The 16,126-nt window shown below is 60.0% G+C and overlaps 1 protein-coding gene and 1 long non-coding RNA gene across 4 annotated transcripts; one reads left to right on the forward strand and one right to left on the reverse strand.

Moving 5' to 3' along the window:
* Positions 1–1,798: 1,798 nt before the first annotated feature.
* Positions 1,799–11,255, forward strand: BSG (basigin (Ok blood group)). 3 transcript variants are annotated; one of them, XM_043585969.1, is made up of 8 exons: positions 1,799–1,942; positions 8,035–8,191; positions 8,931–9,013; positions 9,140–9,276; positions 9,359–9,635; positions 10,207–10,231; positions 10,392–10,453; positions 10,578–11,255. In XM_043585969.1, the coding sequence occupies exons 1-7, from the start codon at positions 1,876–1,878 to the stop codon at positions 10,450–10,452; spliced, it is 807 nt and encodes a 268-aa protein (XP_043441904.1). In that variant the 5' UTR covers positions 1,799–1,875; the 3' UTR covers position 10,453; positions 10,578–11,255. The 3 variants fall into 3 exon arrangements, with proteins under 3 accessions (XP_043441904.1, XP_043441903.1, XP_043441905.1); XM_043585968.1 differs by having other exon boundaries at positions 1,821–2,011; XM_043585970.1 differs by lacking the exon at positions 1,799–1,942 and adding an exon at positions 2,320–2,353.
* Positions 11,256–13,108: 1,853 nt separating this feature from the next.
* LOC122486606 lies at positions 13,109–16,107 on the reverse strand. Its single transcript, XR_006298190.1, has 2 exons — positions 15,776–16,107; positions 13,109–13,468 (listed from the first exon to the last, which is right to left on the reverse strand). It is a non-coding gene; the product is annotated as an uncharacterized LOC122486606 (long non-coding RNA).
* Positions 16,108–16,126: the final 19 nt, after the last annotated feature.

Below are 16,126 nucleotides of genomic sequence, written 5' to 3' on the forward strand. Positions count from 1 at the left end.
GGGGGCAACCTCCTTACAGGGTTCTGAAGGGACACACCCTTACCCAGGGACTGTCCCTTGTGAATGTAAATGTTTCTTGCAAAAGGGTAACGGCTGCTCGACTTTTCAGAGCATCTCAGGTATCTGCGGCTCTTAAATATCCAGTTGAAAACAATCAGGATGCACAGGAGGGACGCGGTGCCTCACCTGGCTGTGACCGGCACTCCCTGATGCCTCACGATGGCCGGCGTCTCCTCATGGGCTTGTTGTCCATTTGTAGGTCTTCTTTGGAGAAGCGTTGTATTCAGACCCTTCATCCATTTTTTTTGATACTGATTTTTGAGAGAGAGAGAGAGAGAGAGAGAGAGAGAGAGTGTGTGTAAGCAGGGGAGGGGCAGAGAGAGGGGGGACAGAGGGTCTGAAGCAGACTCAGTGCTGATAGCATCAAGCCCAACGCAGGGCTCAAACCCATGAACCACGAGATCGTGACCTGAGCCGAAGTCAGATGCTCAACCACCTGAGCCGCCCAGGCGCCCCTATTTGTACTTGTTTTAAATTGAATTGTAAGTGTTCTTTATATTGGATGTGAGTTTCTTATCAGATCTATGATTTCCCAGTGTTTTCTCCCATACTGTGGGTTGATCTTTCACTTCCTTCTTGGTGTTCTTTGAAACACAAAGTTTTTAATTTTGATGAAATCCTATTTATCTATTTTCTTATTGTTGCTCAGGCTTTTCGTGTCACAAGTAAGAAACTACTGCCTAACCCAAGATCATGAACAACAGACTACCTGTTTTGTTTTTTTTTGTTTTTTGAAATTATTTTGTCATTTAACAAGGTATTTGCTGTGGGGGCGCCCGGCTGGCTCAGTCAGAAGAGCATACGACTCTTGATCTCAGGGTCATGAGCTCAAGCCCCGAGTTAGGCGTGGAGATTACTTAAAAATAAAATCTTAAAAAAATAGGGGCACCTGGGTGGCTCAGTCTCAGTTAAGCCCCGACTCTTGGTTTTGGCTCAGGTCATGATTTGTGAGTTCAAGCCCCACACCGGGCTCTGCACTGACAGCTCAGAGCCTGCTTGGGATTCTCTCTCTCCCTCTCTCTGCCCCTCCTCTGCTAGTGCTCTCTCTCTCGCTCGCTCTCTCTCTCAAAATAAGTAAATAAATTTAAAACGTTTTTAATAAATAATCTTAAAAAATTAAAAAAGTATTTGTTGTAAAGCATGGGGAACCTCAGGATGGGTTTTCCAGACAAAATACAGGACAGCCAGTTAGTGTGAATTTCAGATAAACAGCGAATGTTCTTGCACAGCCACGTCCATATGTTGCACGGGATACTTACATTCAGAAATTACTGGCTCTCCACCTGAAATCCACACTTAACTGCCATCCAGGTATTTTTATTTGCTAAATCTGGCAGCCCACCCCAGCCCAAGGCACACATCCCACCTGTTCACAGGGATCCCCACCGCCTCCCTTAACGCTTTGTTTCTTTTCCGTATTGTGGTAAGATGCACATAACATAAAGCGAGTATTTTAACCTCTACAGAGCACGCACTTATCTGTTCTGTCATCACCCTCCCGAGAGGCTGAGGAAACAGAGGCGGGGCCCAGCCCAGCCCTCGCAGGCCCCGCCCCCGTTTCCTAGCAACGCAACCACGCCCCTAGCCCGTGAGGCGTGGCCGCCAGGGTCACGTGGCACCGCTGCAGCGCCCGCTCGGGCCGTCGCCTGCGTATGTGCGTCCGCGCGCATGCGCAGGGGGCGGCTGGCGTGCCGTGCGCGCCCCCGCCCCGCCCCGCCCCGCGACGTTGCCCTGCGCGCGTGCGCCCGGCTCCTCCCGGTTCTTATAGTGCCGCGGGCGGCGGTTGGTGGCGGGGACGGCACGGACGGGGGCGACATGGCGGTGCGGCAGCTCGTGGTCCTGGCGCTGGCGCTGCTGAGCGCCGAGGGCGGCTCGGGAGCAGGTGAGGGTCCTGCCCGGCGCGGGTGGAGGCTCAGCCACGGCAGGGGGGGCCCGCCAGGCGGCCCTGCAGGTGGAGTCCCTAAACCCCGGCGGCCGGGGAACGCGAGGGGTCCGAGGGCTGGCCTGACCCCTGGGTGAGGGGACCTGGGGTGGGGTCTGGAGGCGGAGCCCCGCCCTTCCGCCGTCCCCGCGTCCGGCGGCGGAGGCCCGGGCCGGAGTCCAGGAGCGGCCCCCTCTCAACCGGCGGGGTCCGCGCCCGCGGCGTGCCAGTGCCACCGCGGGGTGCATTGGCGCGGCCCCGGGATCCCGCGAGCCCTGCCGAAGCCTGTGCGGCCTGGAGCGGTGGCCGCCTCCACAGGCCCTCACGTGGACGCTGGAATCAAGGACTGAGGAATGCCCGCCCCTGAAGCCGGTGGGCTGTCTGGCACAGGAAGGGATTGTCATTCTTCCCAGGATTTAGGTCCCATGTCTGGCTCTGGGTAGGCACCTGCCCCCTGGTGTTTGCCCAAACCCTGAAACCTCCGGCAGGAAGCCAGCACGCTCTGCTTCCTTTAGTTTTGTCTGATTCCAGGCCACAGAATGAGGTGGCAGCTGGTCCACCCTCCTCCTTTAACAGGAGTGGAAACTGAGGCCCAGGGCGCGGGAGGAGGGGACGTGTTCCAAGGTCACCGTGAGGTCGCTTTGGCAGCCCAGTTCTGGGCAGGATGTGTTGAGAGGGTGTTTTTAACGGAGTCACAAACAGCACTTATTTCTGGGAGGTCTGCACCGTGTAGAGAACGCTCAGGGGAAAATGGATCAAAGCGTATTTTTCAGGGGAAAGCAGGACAGCCTCTCTTTTGCCTGATAGAAATTTTCTTCCTTGATCGAGACTTCCCGTTTTGTTCTGGGTTAAAGATTTATAGTGATGGGCATGTAGGGAACAAAGTGCAGAGAAGGGTCTGGGGAGGCAGGAGTGCAGGGTCACACTGTCTGCTGGGGGTGGGGGGCAGGAGGAGCTGCCTCTTGTGGGAGCTTCACCCACTTACTCCTGACCCACTTCAGGAGCTCAATTGGCCTCTTTCCTCTTCCTTATGATCAGAACGGCCGTTCATTGAACGCCTCTGGGCAAGGGCCTTGGCGCCTGGCGTGCACATGGCTCACTGCCCGCCAGTGGGTCCCTGGCCACTGGAGCCCTTCAGGAATAGCTCTCCCTGGCGGGAGGTGGCCACGGACGGCCCCGGGGACGGTGGCGGGGGGGGGGGGGGGTAAGGAAGTCTCTGCGCTTGCTCCTCCCGTCGGGGGAAGCCCTGGGTTAGCGCCTTTTCACCTGTTTCCTGGGACCAGGCACCGGAGCTGTAGCTGGAAGCCCTGCGTCTCGCGTAGGGTGTGTGTGCTGGGGAGTCTAGGTGTGTCTGTGCCGTGTCTGAATCCACCTGGGACCTTTTTGTCACCTTTCCCGGGGACCCTCACAAATACCATGCGTCCCTTTTCTCCTGGGACGTGTGAATTAGTGACCATGTTCACCTCTCGTGGCTGGGTCAGCTAGCTCCCCAGAAACTTGTTTCAGGAGCTCTGCCAGGGGGACCCCTGCTCTCCCTGGGACTGTCCAGGGCCCCGCTGTCCTGGTGCACCAGGTTGGGAGGGCACACACGGGCACCAGGTTGCTAGCTGGGTCCTGCGGGCTGGTGATTTGGCCCGAGCCTCAGGTGAAGGGAGCAGGAGCAGCCTCCTGGCCAGATGGGGGGGAGGGGAGGGTGGAGAGGCCCAGAACCCACGCCTGGCATCCCAGAAATGTTCTCTTGCTCCTCCTACCTGAGTAGAGCTGCTGAGTTGGGTGGGGAGGAGGGTGGGTGCCGGGAGCCTCAGTCTCATCCCCAGCTCGTGGGCTGTTTCCCATAAGGCCTGCCTGGCCCTGTGCCCTGCCCAGCAGCCTGAGGTCAGGGAGGAGGGGTGGCTGTTTTTAGATGAAGGTGACTTTACTTGAGAACGTGGGTCACAGTCACATGGCCAAAATGGGGGGGGGTCAAATGTTCTCCCTTGTTCCTCCTTCCTGTCCCTGTGGCCCTTAGGGTCCCTGTGAATTCCGCGGGTGCCCTCCCCCCTCAATCTGCTGGGCCAGGTGGGGCGTGTCTCAGTTCCCTGCTGTGTGCTACCCTCAGGTCAGGGCAGGGGTGTCAGCCTGTGGTTCCTCAGACAAGGGAGGAGGGAGGCAGGGTGGGGGAAGCTGTGCCCCGGCCCTCACTGCTCCCGCTGGTGGAAGTGGCCCTCAGGCCTGTGGCCTTTGGGCGACTTCTTTCTCTCCCAGGGAGGCAGGGCGCGGCTGGGTAAGATCGGATTGACCTTTCTAGCAGCCTCTGGGTGAGGGGACAAGGGCACAGACGCGAGGCTAGGAGGAGAGCATTCTCTGGCTTCACTTCCTGCCCTGACTCACCCTCCCGGCTCTGCACCGGCTGTTGGGTTTTGCAATCTTGGGAAATCTTGACTCCTGAGAAATGTGGGTTGCCGGGAGGTGATCCTTCTGAAGAGACAGCACAGCCACAGAGGGCTCAGGGCGGCCACAGAGCCCCAGCTTCACCCTTCTGCCTGCTTGGGATTGGCCTGTTTTGAGTCCTGTGAATGGGCTTTGGGCCACCCCAGGGGCAGGCATGAAGGTCCACCTTGCCCCAGAGCAGTAGCCCGCGCCCTCCGATACGGACTTGAAGCCGTGAGTGTGTGCACGCACGTGTCCCTATGTGTGCTTTGGGTGTGTGTCTGCACACACGTGTATACGTCTGTACTCACGTGTCGTGTGTATGTGTCTGAACCCATGTGTCCACGCGTGCGTACACGTGCTGTGTGTGTGCGCACGCCCGTGACCACCCCCGTGTGTGTGCACGCGTGCGCGTGTGTGTGGTGCTGTGTGCGTGTGCTGCATGTGCGTGCACGCGCCAAGGGTGGGTAGTGCCTAGGGCAGCAGAGAGGAGCCTCCCCGTAGCTCCTGTCTGGCTGCTGCTGAGCTGTCTGCCTCTTCCCCTGCCCGTCTAGAGTCCTGGGACCTTGTGTCCTGCCCTCCGCTGGCCTCAGGTCCTGCCTCTTCCACACAAAGAGGCCACCGCTCCCCGGACTGGAAGTGCCTGCCTGTGGCCAGTCTGTAGCAGGACAGGGGAGGGGAGGATTCAGTGATCTCTCTCCAGTAAAGCTCGCCTGCTGCCCTTTGGGTCAGGTTAAATTTTCTTAATGACCGACCCGGTCTCTGGACGGGAGAGCCTGCTTCTTGTCGCTGCTTACTTCACACTGTGGCTTTTTAAATACAGTCTCACATTCCGATTTTCCACCCAGTTTTGTGCTGTAGGCGTCTCCCTGCAGACTGGATGGAAAAGAAGCTTATTGCCAATAGCCCCGGGATGGATCTCTGTGCCCAAATCATCTGGGCGTGGTCTTCTAGAAGGGACGCCTCTGGGGCATATGTCACCGGGGAGGCGAGCTGGGGACAATGTGGGATTCCAGGATGATGGCACCAGAGCGTCCCTGTGACACCTGCTCTGAGCCCCGGGATGGGGCTGTGACGTGCACAAGGATGGGGCTGCCGCCTCACCGATGCCCAGTGTCTGGTGTGGAGGGAAGTGGGGGGGGGGGTCCTCCTGGTTCATTCTCATAGCTCCGTGCCCCTCACCTTCGACCCGTGGGTCCCCTTGAGCGCCTGACAGTCTCTCTCCCTGAACTCTGCTTCCTGGAGGGCAGCCCTCCCTGGCTCAAGCCTCCTTGCCTCAGCAGGCTTCTTACCGTCTGGTTCTAAGTGATTTTTTTTTTTAATGTTTTTATTATTTATTTTTAAGACAGAGTGTGAGTGGGGGAGGGGCAGAGAGAGGAAGACACAGAATCGGAAGCGGGCTCCAGGCTCTGAGCTGTCAGCACAGAGCCCGACGCGGGGCTGGAACTCAAGGACTGTGAGATCGTGAGCCGAGCTGAAGTCGGACGCCTAACCGACTGAGCCACCCAGGCGCCCCTGGTTCTAAGTGATTTTTGATTCCTAAAGAGAACGTCTCAAGCCAGTGGGGAGGTTTGCCTAGTTGGAAATTGAACAGAAGGGCCAGGCCCTGGGAGTCCACCAGCAGTGCCTTGGTTGTCCCTACAGAGAGGCTTAGTGGCGAGTGGGGGTGCGCTCTTGACCTTCCGGAAGAAGGTGCCGTTCAGGACGGGGCAGCTGGAGCCAGCAGGCCCTGCCCCGGTGGGAGGTCCCCACCTCGGATGGCCCTGCCTTGATGGGAGGAGGGGTGGGGGGGGTTCCCCAGGGGCCTCCAGGGAATGGCGGCTGGGACTATGCTAGATTCACTTGTTTATTTATTTGTTTGTTTATTTTTGAGAGAGTATGTGAGCAGGGGAGGGGCAAAGGGAGAAGAACTTTTTTTTTTATGTTTATTTTGAGAGAGAGAGAATCCCAAGCAGGCTCTGCTCTGTCAGCACAGAGCCCGACATGGGGCTCGAACTCCTCTGAGCTGTGCAAGTATGACCTCAGGCAAAATTAGAAGTCAGATGCTTACCTGACTGAATCACCCAGGTACCCCCAGTGGATTTATCTTTTTTTTCTTTTAATTTTTTTTTCTTAATGTTTACTTCTTCTGAGAGTGAGAGCATGAGCAGGGGAGGGGCAGAAAGAGGGAAAGAGAGAATCCCAAGCAGGCTCTGTGTTGTCAGCGCAGACTCCTGTGTGGCGTTTCATTTCCCCAACTGTGAGACCTGAGCTGAAATCAAAAGTCAGAGGCTTAACTGACTGAGCCACCCAGGCGCCCTTAGACTTATCTTTTTTTTTTTTTTTTAACATTTTTTTTTTTTAATTTTTTTTTTTCAACATTTATTTATTTTGGGGACAGAGAGAGACAGAGCATGAACGGGGGAGGGGCAGAGAGAGAGGGAGACACAGAATCGGAAACAGGCTCCAGGCTCTGAGCCATTAGCCCAGAGCCTGACGCGGGGCTCGAACTCACAGACCGCGAGATCGTGACCTGGCTGAAGTCGGTCGCTTAACCGACTGCGCCACCCAGGCGCCCCTTTAACATTTTTTTTAACATTTTTTTTTTTTTAACATTTACTCATTATTGAGAGACAGACACAGGATGTGAGCAGGGCAGGGGTATAGAGAGAGGGAGACACAGAATCTGAAGCAAGTTCCAGGCTCCAGGCTGTCAGCACAGAGCCCGACACGGGGCTCGAACTCCTGAACCGTGAGATCGTGACCTGAGTCGAAGTCAGTCGCCCAACCGATGGAGCCACCCAGGTACCCCAGATTTATCTTTTAAAAGAGGAATTTCGGAGGTGCCTGGGGGGGCTCAGTCAGTTAAGAGTCCGACTCTTGGTTTCAGCTCAGGTCATGATCTCGCAGTGTGTGAGTTCAAGCCCCACATCAGGCTCCGTGCTGACAGTGTGGAGCCTGCTTGGGATTCTCTTTCTCTCTCTCTCTCTCTCTGCCCCTCCCCCACTCACTCTGTCTCTCCCTCAAAAATAAATAAATAAAACTTAAAAAAAATTAGAAAATAAAAAAAAGAGTCCAACTTCAGCTCAGGTCATGATCTCACAGCTTGTGAGTTCGAGCCCCTCGTGGGGCTCTGTGCCGACAGCTCGGAGCCTGGATCCTGCTTCTCATTCTGTGTCTCCCTCTCTCTCTGCCCCTCCCCCCCTCACAGTCTGTCTGTCTTTCTCAAAAATAAATAAACATTAAAAAAACTTTTTTTAACACAAAGGAATTTCAGGTCTGTGCTGGGCTGGACCCAGCAGTCCATATCTTGGCCAGGTTCTGGGGCCAGGGGTGGTTATTGGCTTTTGTCTCCAGCACCTGAGGCCCAGCTGGTTAGAATGTTTCCCGACAGAACCTTCATCGAGCCCTCTTCTCTGCAGCAGTAGCTCTGCAGACCCCAGGCTCCTTTAACTCCACAGAAGGTGTCCTTCCAGAAGGAGCCAGGTGTGATTCAGGACTCCTCTCCTCTGGGCCGGCTCAGGACAGTGTGGATGGCCTGGGGTGTCCGGGCCGGGCCATTGCACGCTTGCCACAGGGACAAGTGGGCAGGTGGTTCAGGGTCCTGGGTTTGGGTCCTTTCTTTCCCTGACCTTTTGCCAATGTTCTCTCCTGTGGCCACCTAGGGAGCGGGATCTGGACATCTGTAGATGATGCTGGCTCCAAAACACGCCTCACCTGTGCCTTGAACCACAGCACCACTGATATCGTCGGCCACCGCTGGGTGAAGGCGGGCAAGGTGCTGAAGGAAGACGCGCTGCCCGACCTGAAGACAGAGTATGAGTGAGTGGGGCCTGCCTCAGGGCCCGCAAACACACCGGGCCCCATCTCAGCCTGCAGGCGTCACCCCCAGGCCCCTTCCTGCCCCTGCTCCCACACCGTGTTGCTGCTCACGGCCTCTCTGGTCAATCAGAACTGGGGTTGTAGTCGGCGGGCCTGCTTTGGACAGACGTTAGACACAAGCTCTGCTCAGATCCCTCAGTGTGAGAAGCCCAGGCTTCTGGGGTCTGAGATGGCCAAGGCCTGGCATCCAGCGAGGGTCCCCTGGCTGCTGAATGTAAGGCTGGACTCCAAGACCCTTCCCTTCTTTCTCCGGGGTGCCGGCTGAGGAGGGCAGGCAAACCTGGGGTCTCCCAGCCCGGAATCCCCAAGCACCTGGCTCCCTGAGGTCTTGGGGCCTCTGTGCCACCCTGCTCTGAAGCCTGGTCTTAGTCGATGCCTGAGCCAGCTCCAGAACTAGAGTCTGGTTTCAGGGGTGACTGGGCACAGGGGCTCATCGATGCAGGCACCGGGTCAGTCAGTGGGGGGGACCAGTTCCATCTGCCACCCATGCCTCCTCGTCTCTCCCTGATGGGAAGCGGGCAGCCTGTGCCCTCGTACCCTGCAGGGACTCCCGAGTGTGGCCTTGCTCTGGCCCCCGGTGGGAGTCCCCTGCGGCTCGCAGAGGTTTGAACTTCCCCGAGGACAGGATGGTGTCCGTCCCCACCACGAGCCCCGCTCATGGCTGCGCGTCTGTTTGCAGGGTGGACCTGGATGACCGCTCTGGTGAGTACTGGTGCGTCTTCCTCCCAGAGCAAGCAGGCAAGACCAGCATCGAGGTGAAGGGTGAGCTCTGGGGGCCCTCGGGGGCATCGGGGGCGGGGGCGGGGGCCAGAAGGACCCCCAGAGAGGGACAGCTCCTCCTCCAGGGTCATGGGCTCAGGCTCCTGCCTTGCTCGGTTACCCCTGTAGGGCTCCCCAACATCAAGGCCGTGAAGAAGTCCGAGCACGCCACCGAGAGGGAGTCGGTCGTGCTGGGCTGCAAGTCTGACTCCTTCCCCCCGGTCAGCGACTGGGTGTGGTACAAGATGGAAAGCTCTGGTGACCAGGTGAGGCCCACGCCTGCCGGGGGAAGAGCTGGCCTCCGCCCCGGCCCCGGCCCCGGCCCCTACAAAGTCCGCCCACCCCCAGGTCATCAGCAACAGCTCCCAGAACAAATTCTTCGTGGTGTCCTCGGAGACGAAGACGGAGCTGCACATCTTGAGCCTGGACCTGGAGACGGACCCCGGCAGGTACGCCTGCAACGGCACCAACTCGGAGGGCACCAGCCAGGCCGTTGTCACGCTGCGCGTGCGAAACCGCTTTGCCGCCCTCTGGCCGTTCCTGGGCATCGTGGCCGAGGTGCTGGTGCTGGTCACTGTGATCTTCATCTATGAGAAGCGACGGAAGCCGGACGAGGTCCTGGACGGTGAGCCCACGGGCCCTTTGCTCGCTGTGCAGCGGGGGGGTGGGGGTGGGGGTGGGGGCAGGCCACTGTCCGGGAGTGCGGGACAGAGGAGGGCGCTGTGGGGTCAAACGGGTCCCCGGCTGGAGGTCGGCTCGCCTGTTGCCTGGTCTGCCCCGCTGTCCTCCCTCACTCGGCTGCAGGTGGGTGACCTCCGAGGGGAGTGGCTGTCCTCTTGGCTGCTCTGCCCCTGCCCATGGCGGCTGCTGAGGGCCCAAGGGTTGTAAGCACCAAGCATGCTCTTGACTTTGCACATGACGGAGCTCAGGAAACCTGAGCTTGGCCCCTGCCTGGCTCCTGCGGGCCGAGTTCGTGGGGGAGCGGGCAGGGCTCCCAGGCACCCCTTGGGCCATGACCCCAGACAGCTCATTTTGAGGATGCACGTGCTGGCAGCCGGGCCGGTTGCCTGCACTTAACAGTCAGGGAAACTGAGGGCAGGGCCCAGCAGGACCGGTGCCAGCCCACGAGGGGCCTTGTCCCGGGACACTTCCTGATGGCCTGTCCTCTCTCTACATGTGGCCGCGCGTCTGCACAGATGAGGACACCGGCTCCGCTCCTCTGTAAGTCGTGGCCTTGCTGGGCTAGCAGGCAGGCAGTGTTCCCCGGGCAGGGCCTGGAGGGGCTGCTGGCCTGGATAGCCTGCACCCTGCACGTGGTGGGTGGGAGCAGGGACACCGTTGTGTCTTCCCGAGCGTCCGTCAGCCCTCTGTCCCTCCCCAGGAAGAGCAGCGGGCACATCAACGACAAAGGCAAGAACGTTCGCCAGAGGAACGCCAACTGAGGTGAGATGGGGCGGGGGGGGAGGGGAGAGAGGACTACCCCTCCCCACCCCACCCCACCCCCACCCCACCCCCCCCCCCCCCAGCTTCGGGCTGCTGTCTGAGCGTCTGTCCTGCCTTCACACAGGCCTCCAGCCTCTGTCCGGAGCAGCTCAGTGTCTGCTGTTCGCAGAGTCCACGTTCTTTCCTCTTAAAGGAGACCCGCCCCACGAAAGCAGACCACACTGTGGGTCAGCTCACGTTTCTTTCCTTTTTAAAACTAAACTAGGGTTTTCTACATGTAGATTCCATTCTTTAGGAGTTTTGGTTTTCCTTTTTAAATATTTTGTGAGCGCCTTGAGGAAGCCATGAGCTTCCTGTGAGATTACTGGTGCCCTCTGTCCATCCCCTCGCTGCCCACTTGTCCCCTCGCTGTCCTCCCCCCCCACACACACACGCAGACACCTGTCCCTCCCGTCCCCCCAGCCCATCCCCTCGGCATCCCACCCCACCTTGGGGGTTATGAAGGGCAGACTGGCCTTCTTGTGGGGCTCTACCTCCTGAGGCTGCTGGGCCTCGTTGGGACCCTTTGCAGAAAGTCACGGGTTGTGCGGTGGGAGCATATCGTGCCTGCCTGTCTGTCTGAGGTCTGTGCTGCCGGGTCGCCTCCAGTCTGTGTTGCGTGTGGGGACAGCTCGAGGCAGGCAGAGCCCCCGACATCCCCGCCTGGCTGTGGAGGAGTGGTGTGGCGGCCATCCTGCCAGAGCTGCGTCCTGACCTGCCCGCCACCTGCCTGCTCACCAATAAAGGCTGACCCGTGTCCGTCTTTCCAGGCTCCTGTGTGCGCCGGCCCAGGGTCTCAGCAGGAGAACCAGGGCAGGGGCGGGGGGGGGGGGGGGGGGGGGCAGAGGGGCCGGGCCTGTGGCAGGTCTGGGAATGGGGGGGGCTCACCAGCTGGTTCCCTCCACACAGCAGCCCTTCCCTCTGAGTTTGTTTCTTGCCGTCAAAGAGGACCAAACAGGGGCACCTGGGAATCCTTCCCATGGGCCCCCCAGGACAGAACAGACAACCCCCACCCACAGCTGCCTGGCACCCACCTGCCCTGGGCAGGAAGCTCCCTGTGGTTTGAGTGGGAGGTGAGGGGGTGGGGCGTGGGGCAGGCCCTCATGATGGATCATCCCAGCAGGTGTCCGTAGTGGAGCCAGCCCCTTGGGACTTTGTCCAGCTGAAGGGGGGGCCACTGAGGCCTAGAAAGCCCCGAAGGGCAGTGCTGTGGTAGGGAGGTGGCCCTCTGAGCTGGCCCCCGGGAGAAAGGGAGTCCCTGTTTGCACAGCCCAGCCTGACAACTGCAACAAACATGGGTGGGGCTGAGGGTCTGGGGAACACTCCACAGGAGGTAGGGCCTCATGAGCTTCGTCCTCGCCAAACCTGGGGGCTCTGGCCCGTGCCATCTAGGCCTCCTGCTTGGTACAGAGGAGGAGTGACCCCGCAGCCACTCCTAGGGAGTGTGGTCATCCCATACCTCCCCTCTGGGGTCAGGAGGAACCAGAGGCCAAGGAGCCCTGAGCCAGCTATTCCCAAGTCTCCGCAGCAGCCGGAAATCGGGGCTTGCATGTGAAATTCTTAATTTTCAATGTGGGCAAAAACTCCAGCGTAACGACGCCCGCGAGGCCAGGCCTGGCCCGCGAACTGCCAGTTTGAGACTCCGGGCTCTGAAATGGAGCTGACCGGGGTGCCCCTACCCCCGCTGAGCTCTGGCGGCCACACTGTCAGCTGCAAGTATTCCCTGGGCTTCTGTGGGCAGAACGGGTGTCCGTGATACAGCCCCCTCCCACCCCCAGGTCACCGGGAAGAGCTGAACCCGCTGGGCTGGGGGAGCTGCGGACCCGGCCTTCCCCCCCTGGCCGTCACCAGAGGGCGCTACGCACTTGCCGTGGAGCAGGCTCTAGGGGCCAGCGGAGCCCCTCCTCTACAGAGGGCTCTTGGGGCTGCACCAGCCTGGCCCTGGACACAGCTGGCCCAACCTCCCTGCACCCTGGGGTTCCTTGGGGGCACCCACCACTCACACTTTGTGGAGATCACGAAGCAACGCTGGCTGGGCACCCGTGTCGTGGCTGGGCTGTGGCGGGGGAGGAGGTGATGACGAGCTGGCCCCTCGCTGGGGAAGCTGCCGGGGCTCAGGTGCAGCCTCCCTCGTCGCCCGAAGTCAGAAGGCACACGTGCGCACTGGGTTGCTGGGGCTCTGTGTCCCCTGGGAGGCCAGGGCCCTGTCCGTCTGCTTCCTGCCGCGCTCTGCACTGGGTCCAGACGGGACGTACGGGAGCTTCTGGCCGGCAGAGCCTGGGGCAGGAGCGGGGCTTCCTGGAGCGTGGGGGGTGCTGTGGCGAGGCGAGCGAGGCTCGGCCTCCTTAGCAGCCCTCTCTGGTCCTCCTAGCCCAAAAGACCCTCCCCTCACAGATGCCCCTCACGTGGACGCGTAATTAGCCAAACTGGGACCACTCACAAGCAGCTTTGTAAGCTTCCTTTGTAAGTACTTAAGTATTCATCCCTCCCTCTGTAAGCATTTAATGAGCACGGCAGTGTGCGCTCTGTGCCGCTGGGGGGCGTTCTTGTTAACAGCCTGCTGGAGCCTGCCTCAGTTTCCCCAGAGTGGGGTGAAGAAGTGACAGCAGCCAAGTCTCAAGAATCCATGGGTTCATATTTGGCAAGTGCTAGGAGGCTCAGGAACCGGTGTCTCGGGGTCCCAATCTGGGAGGGCAGAAGGGCAGAGGGCTGGGGTGTCCATTAGACGAAACGGCACGTTGCCGGTGCTGTTTGGAAGTGCCCCACGGGCATCTCTGGGCCCACAGAGGGGGCTGTGCATCCTCTCCCTGGGACACCCCACCCAGAGCACCCCAAGGTCTCACACCGGTTGGCAGCAAGGGAGGGATTGGGGGTCTTGCCCGGCAGCAGAAGACAGAGCAGGAACGAAGTAGGACAGAGGTGGCTGGGGGTCATCAGGTTTGGCTGTCCCGCCCCATCCGCCGGGGAGAGTGATCTCTGTGAGGAAAGGAAAACCCTGCTGAGTCCTAGGTTAGCAGAACGGAGGGCATCCTCACTGCAGACACCAGAAGCTGAGGTCACTTGCCACTCTGGGCGGGACCCCCAGAGCACAATGGTGGTTGCATGTGTGGCTCTAAGACCTGGGGCACGTCACCCTCTCTTTCCTAAGCCAGCCGTCCTGCCACCCATGTCTGATCAGACATCTCAGTATTCTTTGAGTCCGGCAGCCCCTGAGGCTTAAACTCCGGGACAGTCACTGGTCTGGGGCCTGCCAAAGCCCTGGCCTCGTTTTGTCTTCTTGTTCTTAAATTATTTTTCACTCAGAGGGAGGGTGCCCAGACTGTCTGGGCTTCAGGGCCTCCAGCCTGGACTTGCCCCAGCTGGAGAGGGAGCAGGCTTCTGAGTGGAGGTCCGAAGGTGCCCCCAGAGCCCGTGCCGCGGGTAGCACCGAAGGAGGGACGGTGCCAGGGGCTCAGCGCAGCAGAGGCACTGTCCGTAGAGTCCAGGAATGGTGAGGAAGGATGGGGGGCTAACTGGATGGTGCGGAGGGATTGGGGTTTCCTTCCAAAGGCACTGGGGAGTCCAGAGCAGTTTCAGGCAACAGATCTGCCTCACCCACTGCTGTCTCAGTGTCCTCATCATCTTCACCCACCCCCTGGGTCCTTGATACCCCTTCTTCTCCCACAAGCCAGGCACCATCCTGCCTCAGGGCTTTTTTGCACAGGCCTTGCCGCCTTTCAGACACTCTTCCCGCAAATGTCCACATGATACCAGCCCTCTCTTCCTTTTGGTTTTCCCTCAGGGAAGCCTCTGGACATCACCGCCCCCCCCCCCCCCCCCCCCCCGGCACCTTTTGCCTCCCTTTCCTGGCCTGAGTTGCGTGGCACTGGCCACCTTCTAATTATCTCTGAAACGTAATGTTTACTGTGTTGACTGTCCCCCCTGCTTAACTGTTGGCCTGTGAGAATCAGTTCTGAATTCCAGCCCCTGATCAAGTGCTTAATGAAGATTTGTTGAATCAATGAATTGAATGAATGCAAAGAACACTCTGTCCTGGGCAGGTGGTGACAGGGTTGGGAGACGCACGCTGGTAGCCATCTGGCCCAGGGTGGAGTCTGTGGGAGGAAGGGGAGTTGTTGGGACCTGTGAACAGGGTCCCCAAGGCTCAGGAGGGGCCGGGACCCCCCCCCCCCGAGGCGACTCCCAGGTCCAGGCCTGCCTCTCCCACCCCCAGGCCTGGTGGGTCCTCAGGCTGGGCCACAGTCCGCCTCCCTCCCGCTCTCAGCCACAAGCCCTGGGGCTCTGGCGGCCTGCCCAGACTGACATGCTCCCAGGGTGAGCATAAAAGATCCCCCTTCAACTGGAGCACACATCTGCCCGGGGCGGGCCGCAGCCTGGCACTGCCAACCCTACTGCCCATCTTCTCGCCACCACCTCAGGACAGAGAGCAGCCCTGCCCGCCCACCCGCCTGGCCGTAGGTCTGGCCACAGGCAAGGTGGCAGTGACCCCAGGGAGGCCAGGCCTGCCTCATGGAAGCACCGGGGTCCCCGGGGCTCGAGGCAGCCTGGTGGGGGCTCAAGATGGCCCGGCTCAGTCCCTCTCTCAATCACCAGTGAGCACCCACCGTGTTCAGGGACAGTTACATCTCTGCTCTCACGGACCCAACATCCCAGCAGGTGGATGTGCCCACGGAACAGTGCTATGAAGGCTGGAGGCTCCCGGAGGCCAGGACGTGCCTTCTCCTCTCTGTCTCCCTCCATCACCTGCCTCTCAGGACGCCTCTCCCCCACTCTGGTTGAGCCCAGCTAGGGACGAGGGCCTAGGGGCTAGGGACCAGGGGCTAGGGCCTGTGCTCCCATGTCACTTAACACCAAGTAAGTCCCCAACCTGGCTCCTGGTCCCGGCACAGAGCCTCAGGTGTCCCCCCAGAGGTGGGGGCTGGGCCCAAGAGGCAGAGAAATGGGGCAGTCGGGTGGGACTCCCATGTGGGCATCAGTGGGAAGTGGGCAGGGACTCTGAGTTCCCCTCTATGATCCTGGGACCCGCCAGCCTTACAGGAGATCCCAGCCCTCCATTGGATTTTAGGGGGTAGGTGCCAACACCAATGGGTGGCTCTTCCTGTTGGCCACAGTTTTCTTCACACGCAGGAGGCGAGAAAGACCTGGAGACTGGCCGCATGGACCCCATTTTGCCCCTCCGCACACAACACACTCCCACGGGTCTTTCCAGGGCCCTCGAATTACAAAGCCAAGGCCCTTCTGGCCTTTAAAAACATCCTTCTTATTACGGAAATTCTCACTTACAGAAAGGAAGGAGGCTGGCACGGGGGCGGTCTCGCTTCCCTGCGCCTGGCTGTGGCATCCAGGCGGGTGAACCCTGCGCGCGGGGAAGATCCCTTGCGAAGGTGGAGCGCGGAGGAGGCTCTGGTCCCCGGGGCTGGGCTCAGTGACCTTGGACGTGTCCTTCCGCCTCGCGGGCCTCAGTTTCCCTTTCTGGAACGAGGCCTGAGCAGGTCTCCAAGGCCTCAGGCCGCGTGCCCTTGGGCGGTCACCGACCCCGCGGCCTCAGTTTCCCTGGCGCGGGGGTCTGGGCGCGGCGCGCCGGGAGGGGGCGCGGGCAGAGGCGGGGCCCCCAACCCGCCCCTGCCCCTGCCC

This window comes from Prionailurus bengalensis, chromosome A2 (assembly GCF_016509475.1).
Source record: "Prionailurus bengalensis isolate Pbe53 chromosome A2, Fcat_Pben_1.1_paternal_pri, whole genome shotgun sequence".
Classification (NCBI taxonomy): Eukaryota; Metazoa; Chordata; class Mammalia; order Carnivora; family Felidae; genus Prionailurus; species Prionailurus bengalensis.

Coding starts and splice junctions, on each gene's coding strand:
- BSG (XM_043585968.1), top strand. CDS start 1,876: ATGGCGGTGCGGCAGCTCGTGGTCCTGGCGCTGGCGCTGCTGAGCGCC. Junction 9,277..9,358: donor TGGAAAGCTCTGGTGACCAG/GTGAGGCCCACG, acceptor GCCCACCCCCAG/GTCATCAGCAACAGCTCCCA. Junction 9,636..10,206: donor GCCGGACGAGGTCCTGGACG/GTGAGCCCACGG, acceptor GCGTCTGCACAG/ATGAGGACACCGGCTCCGCT.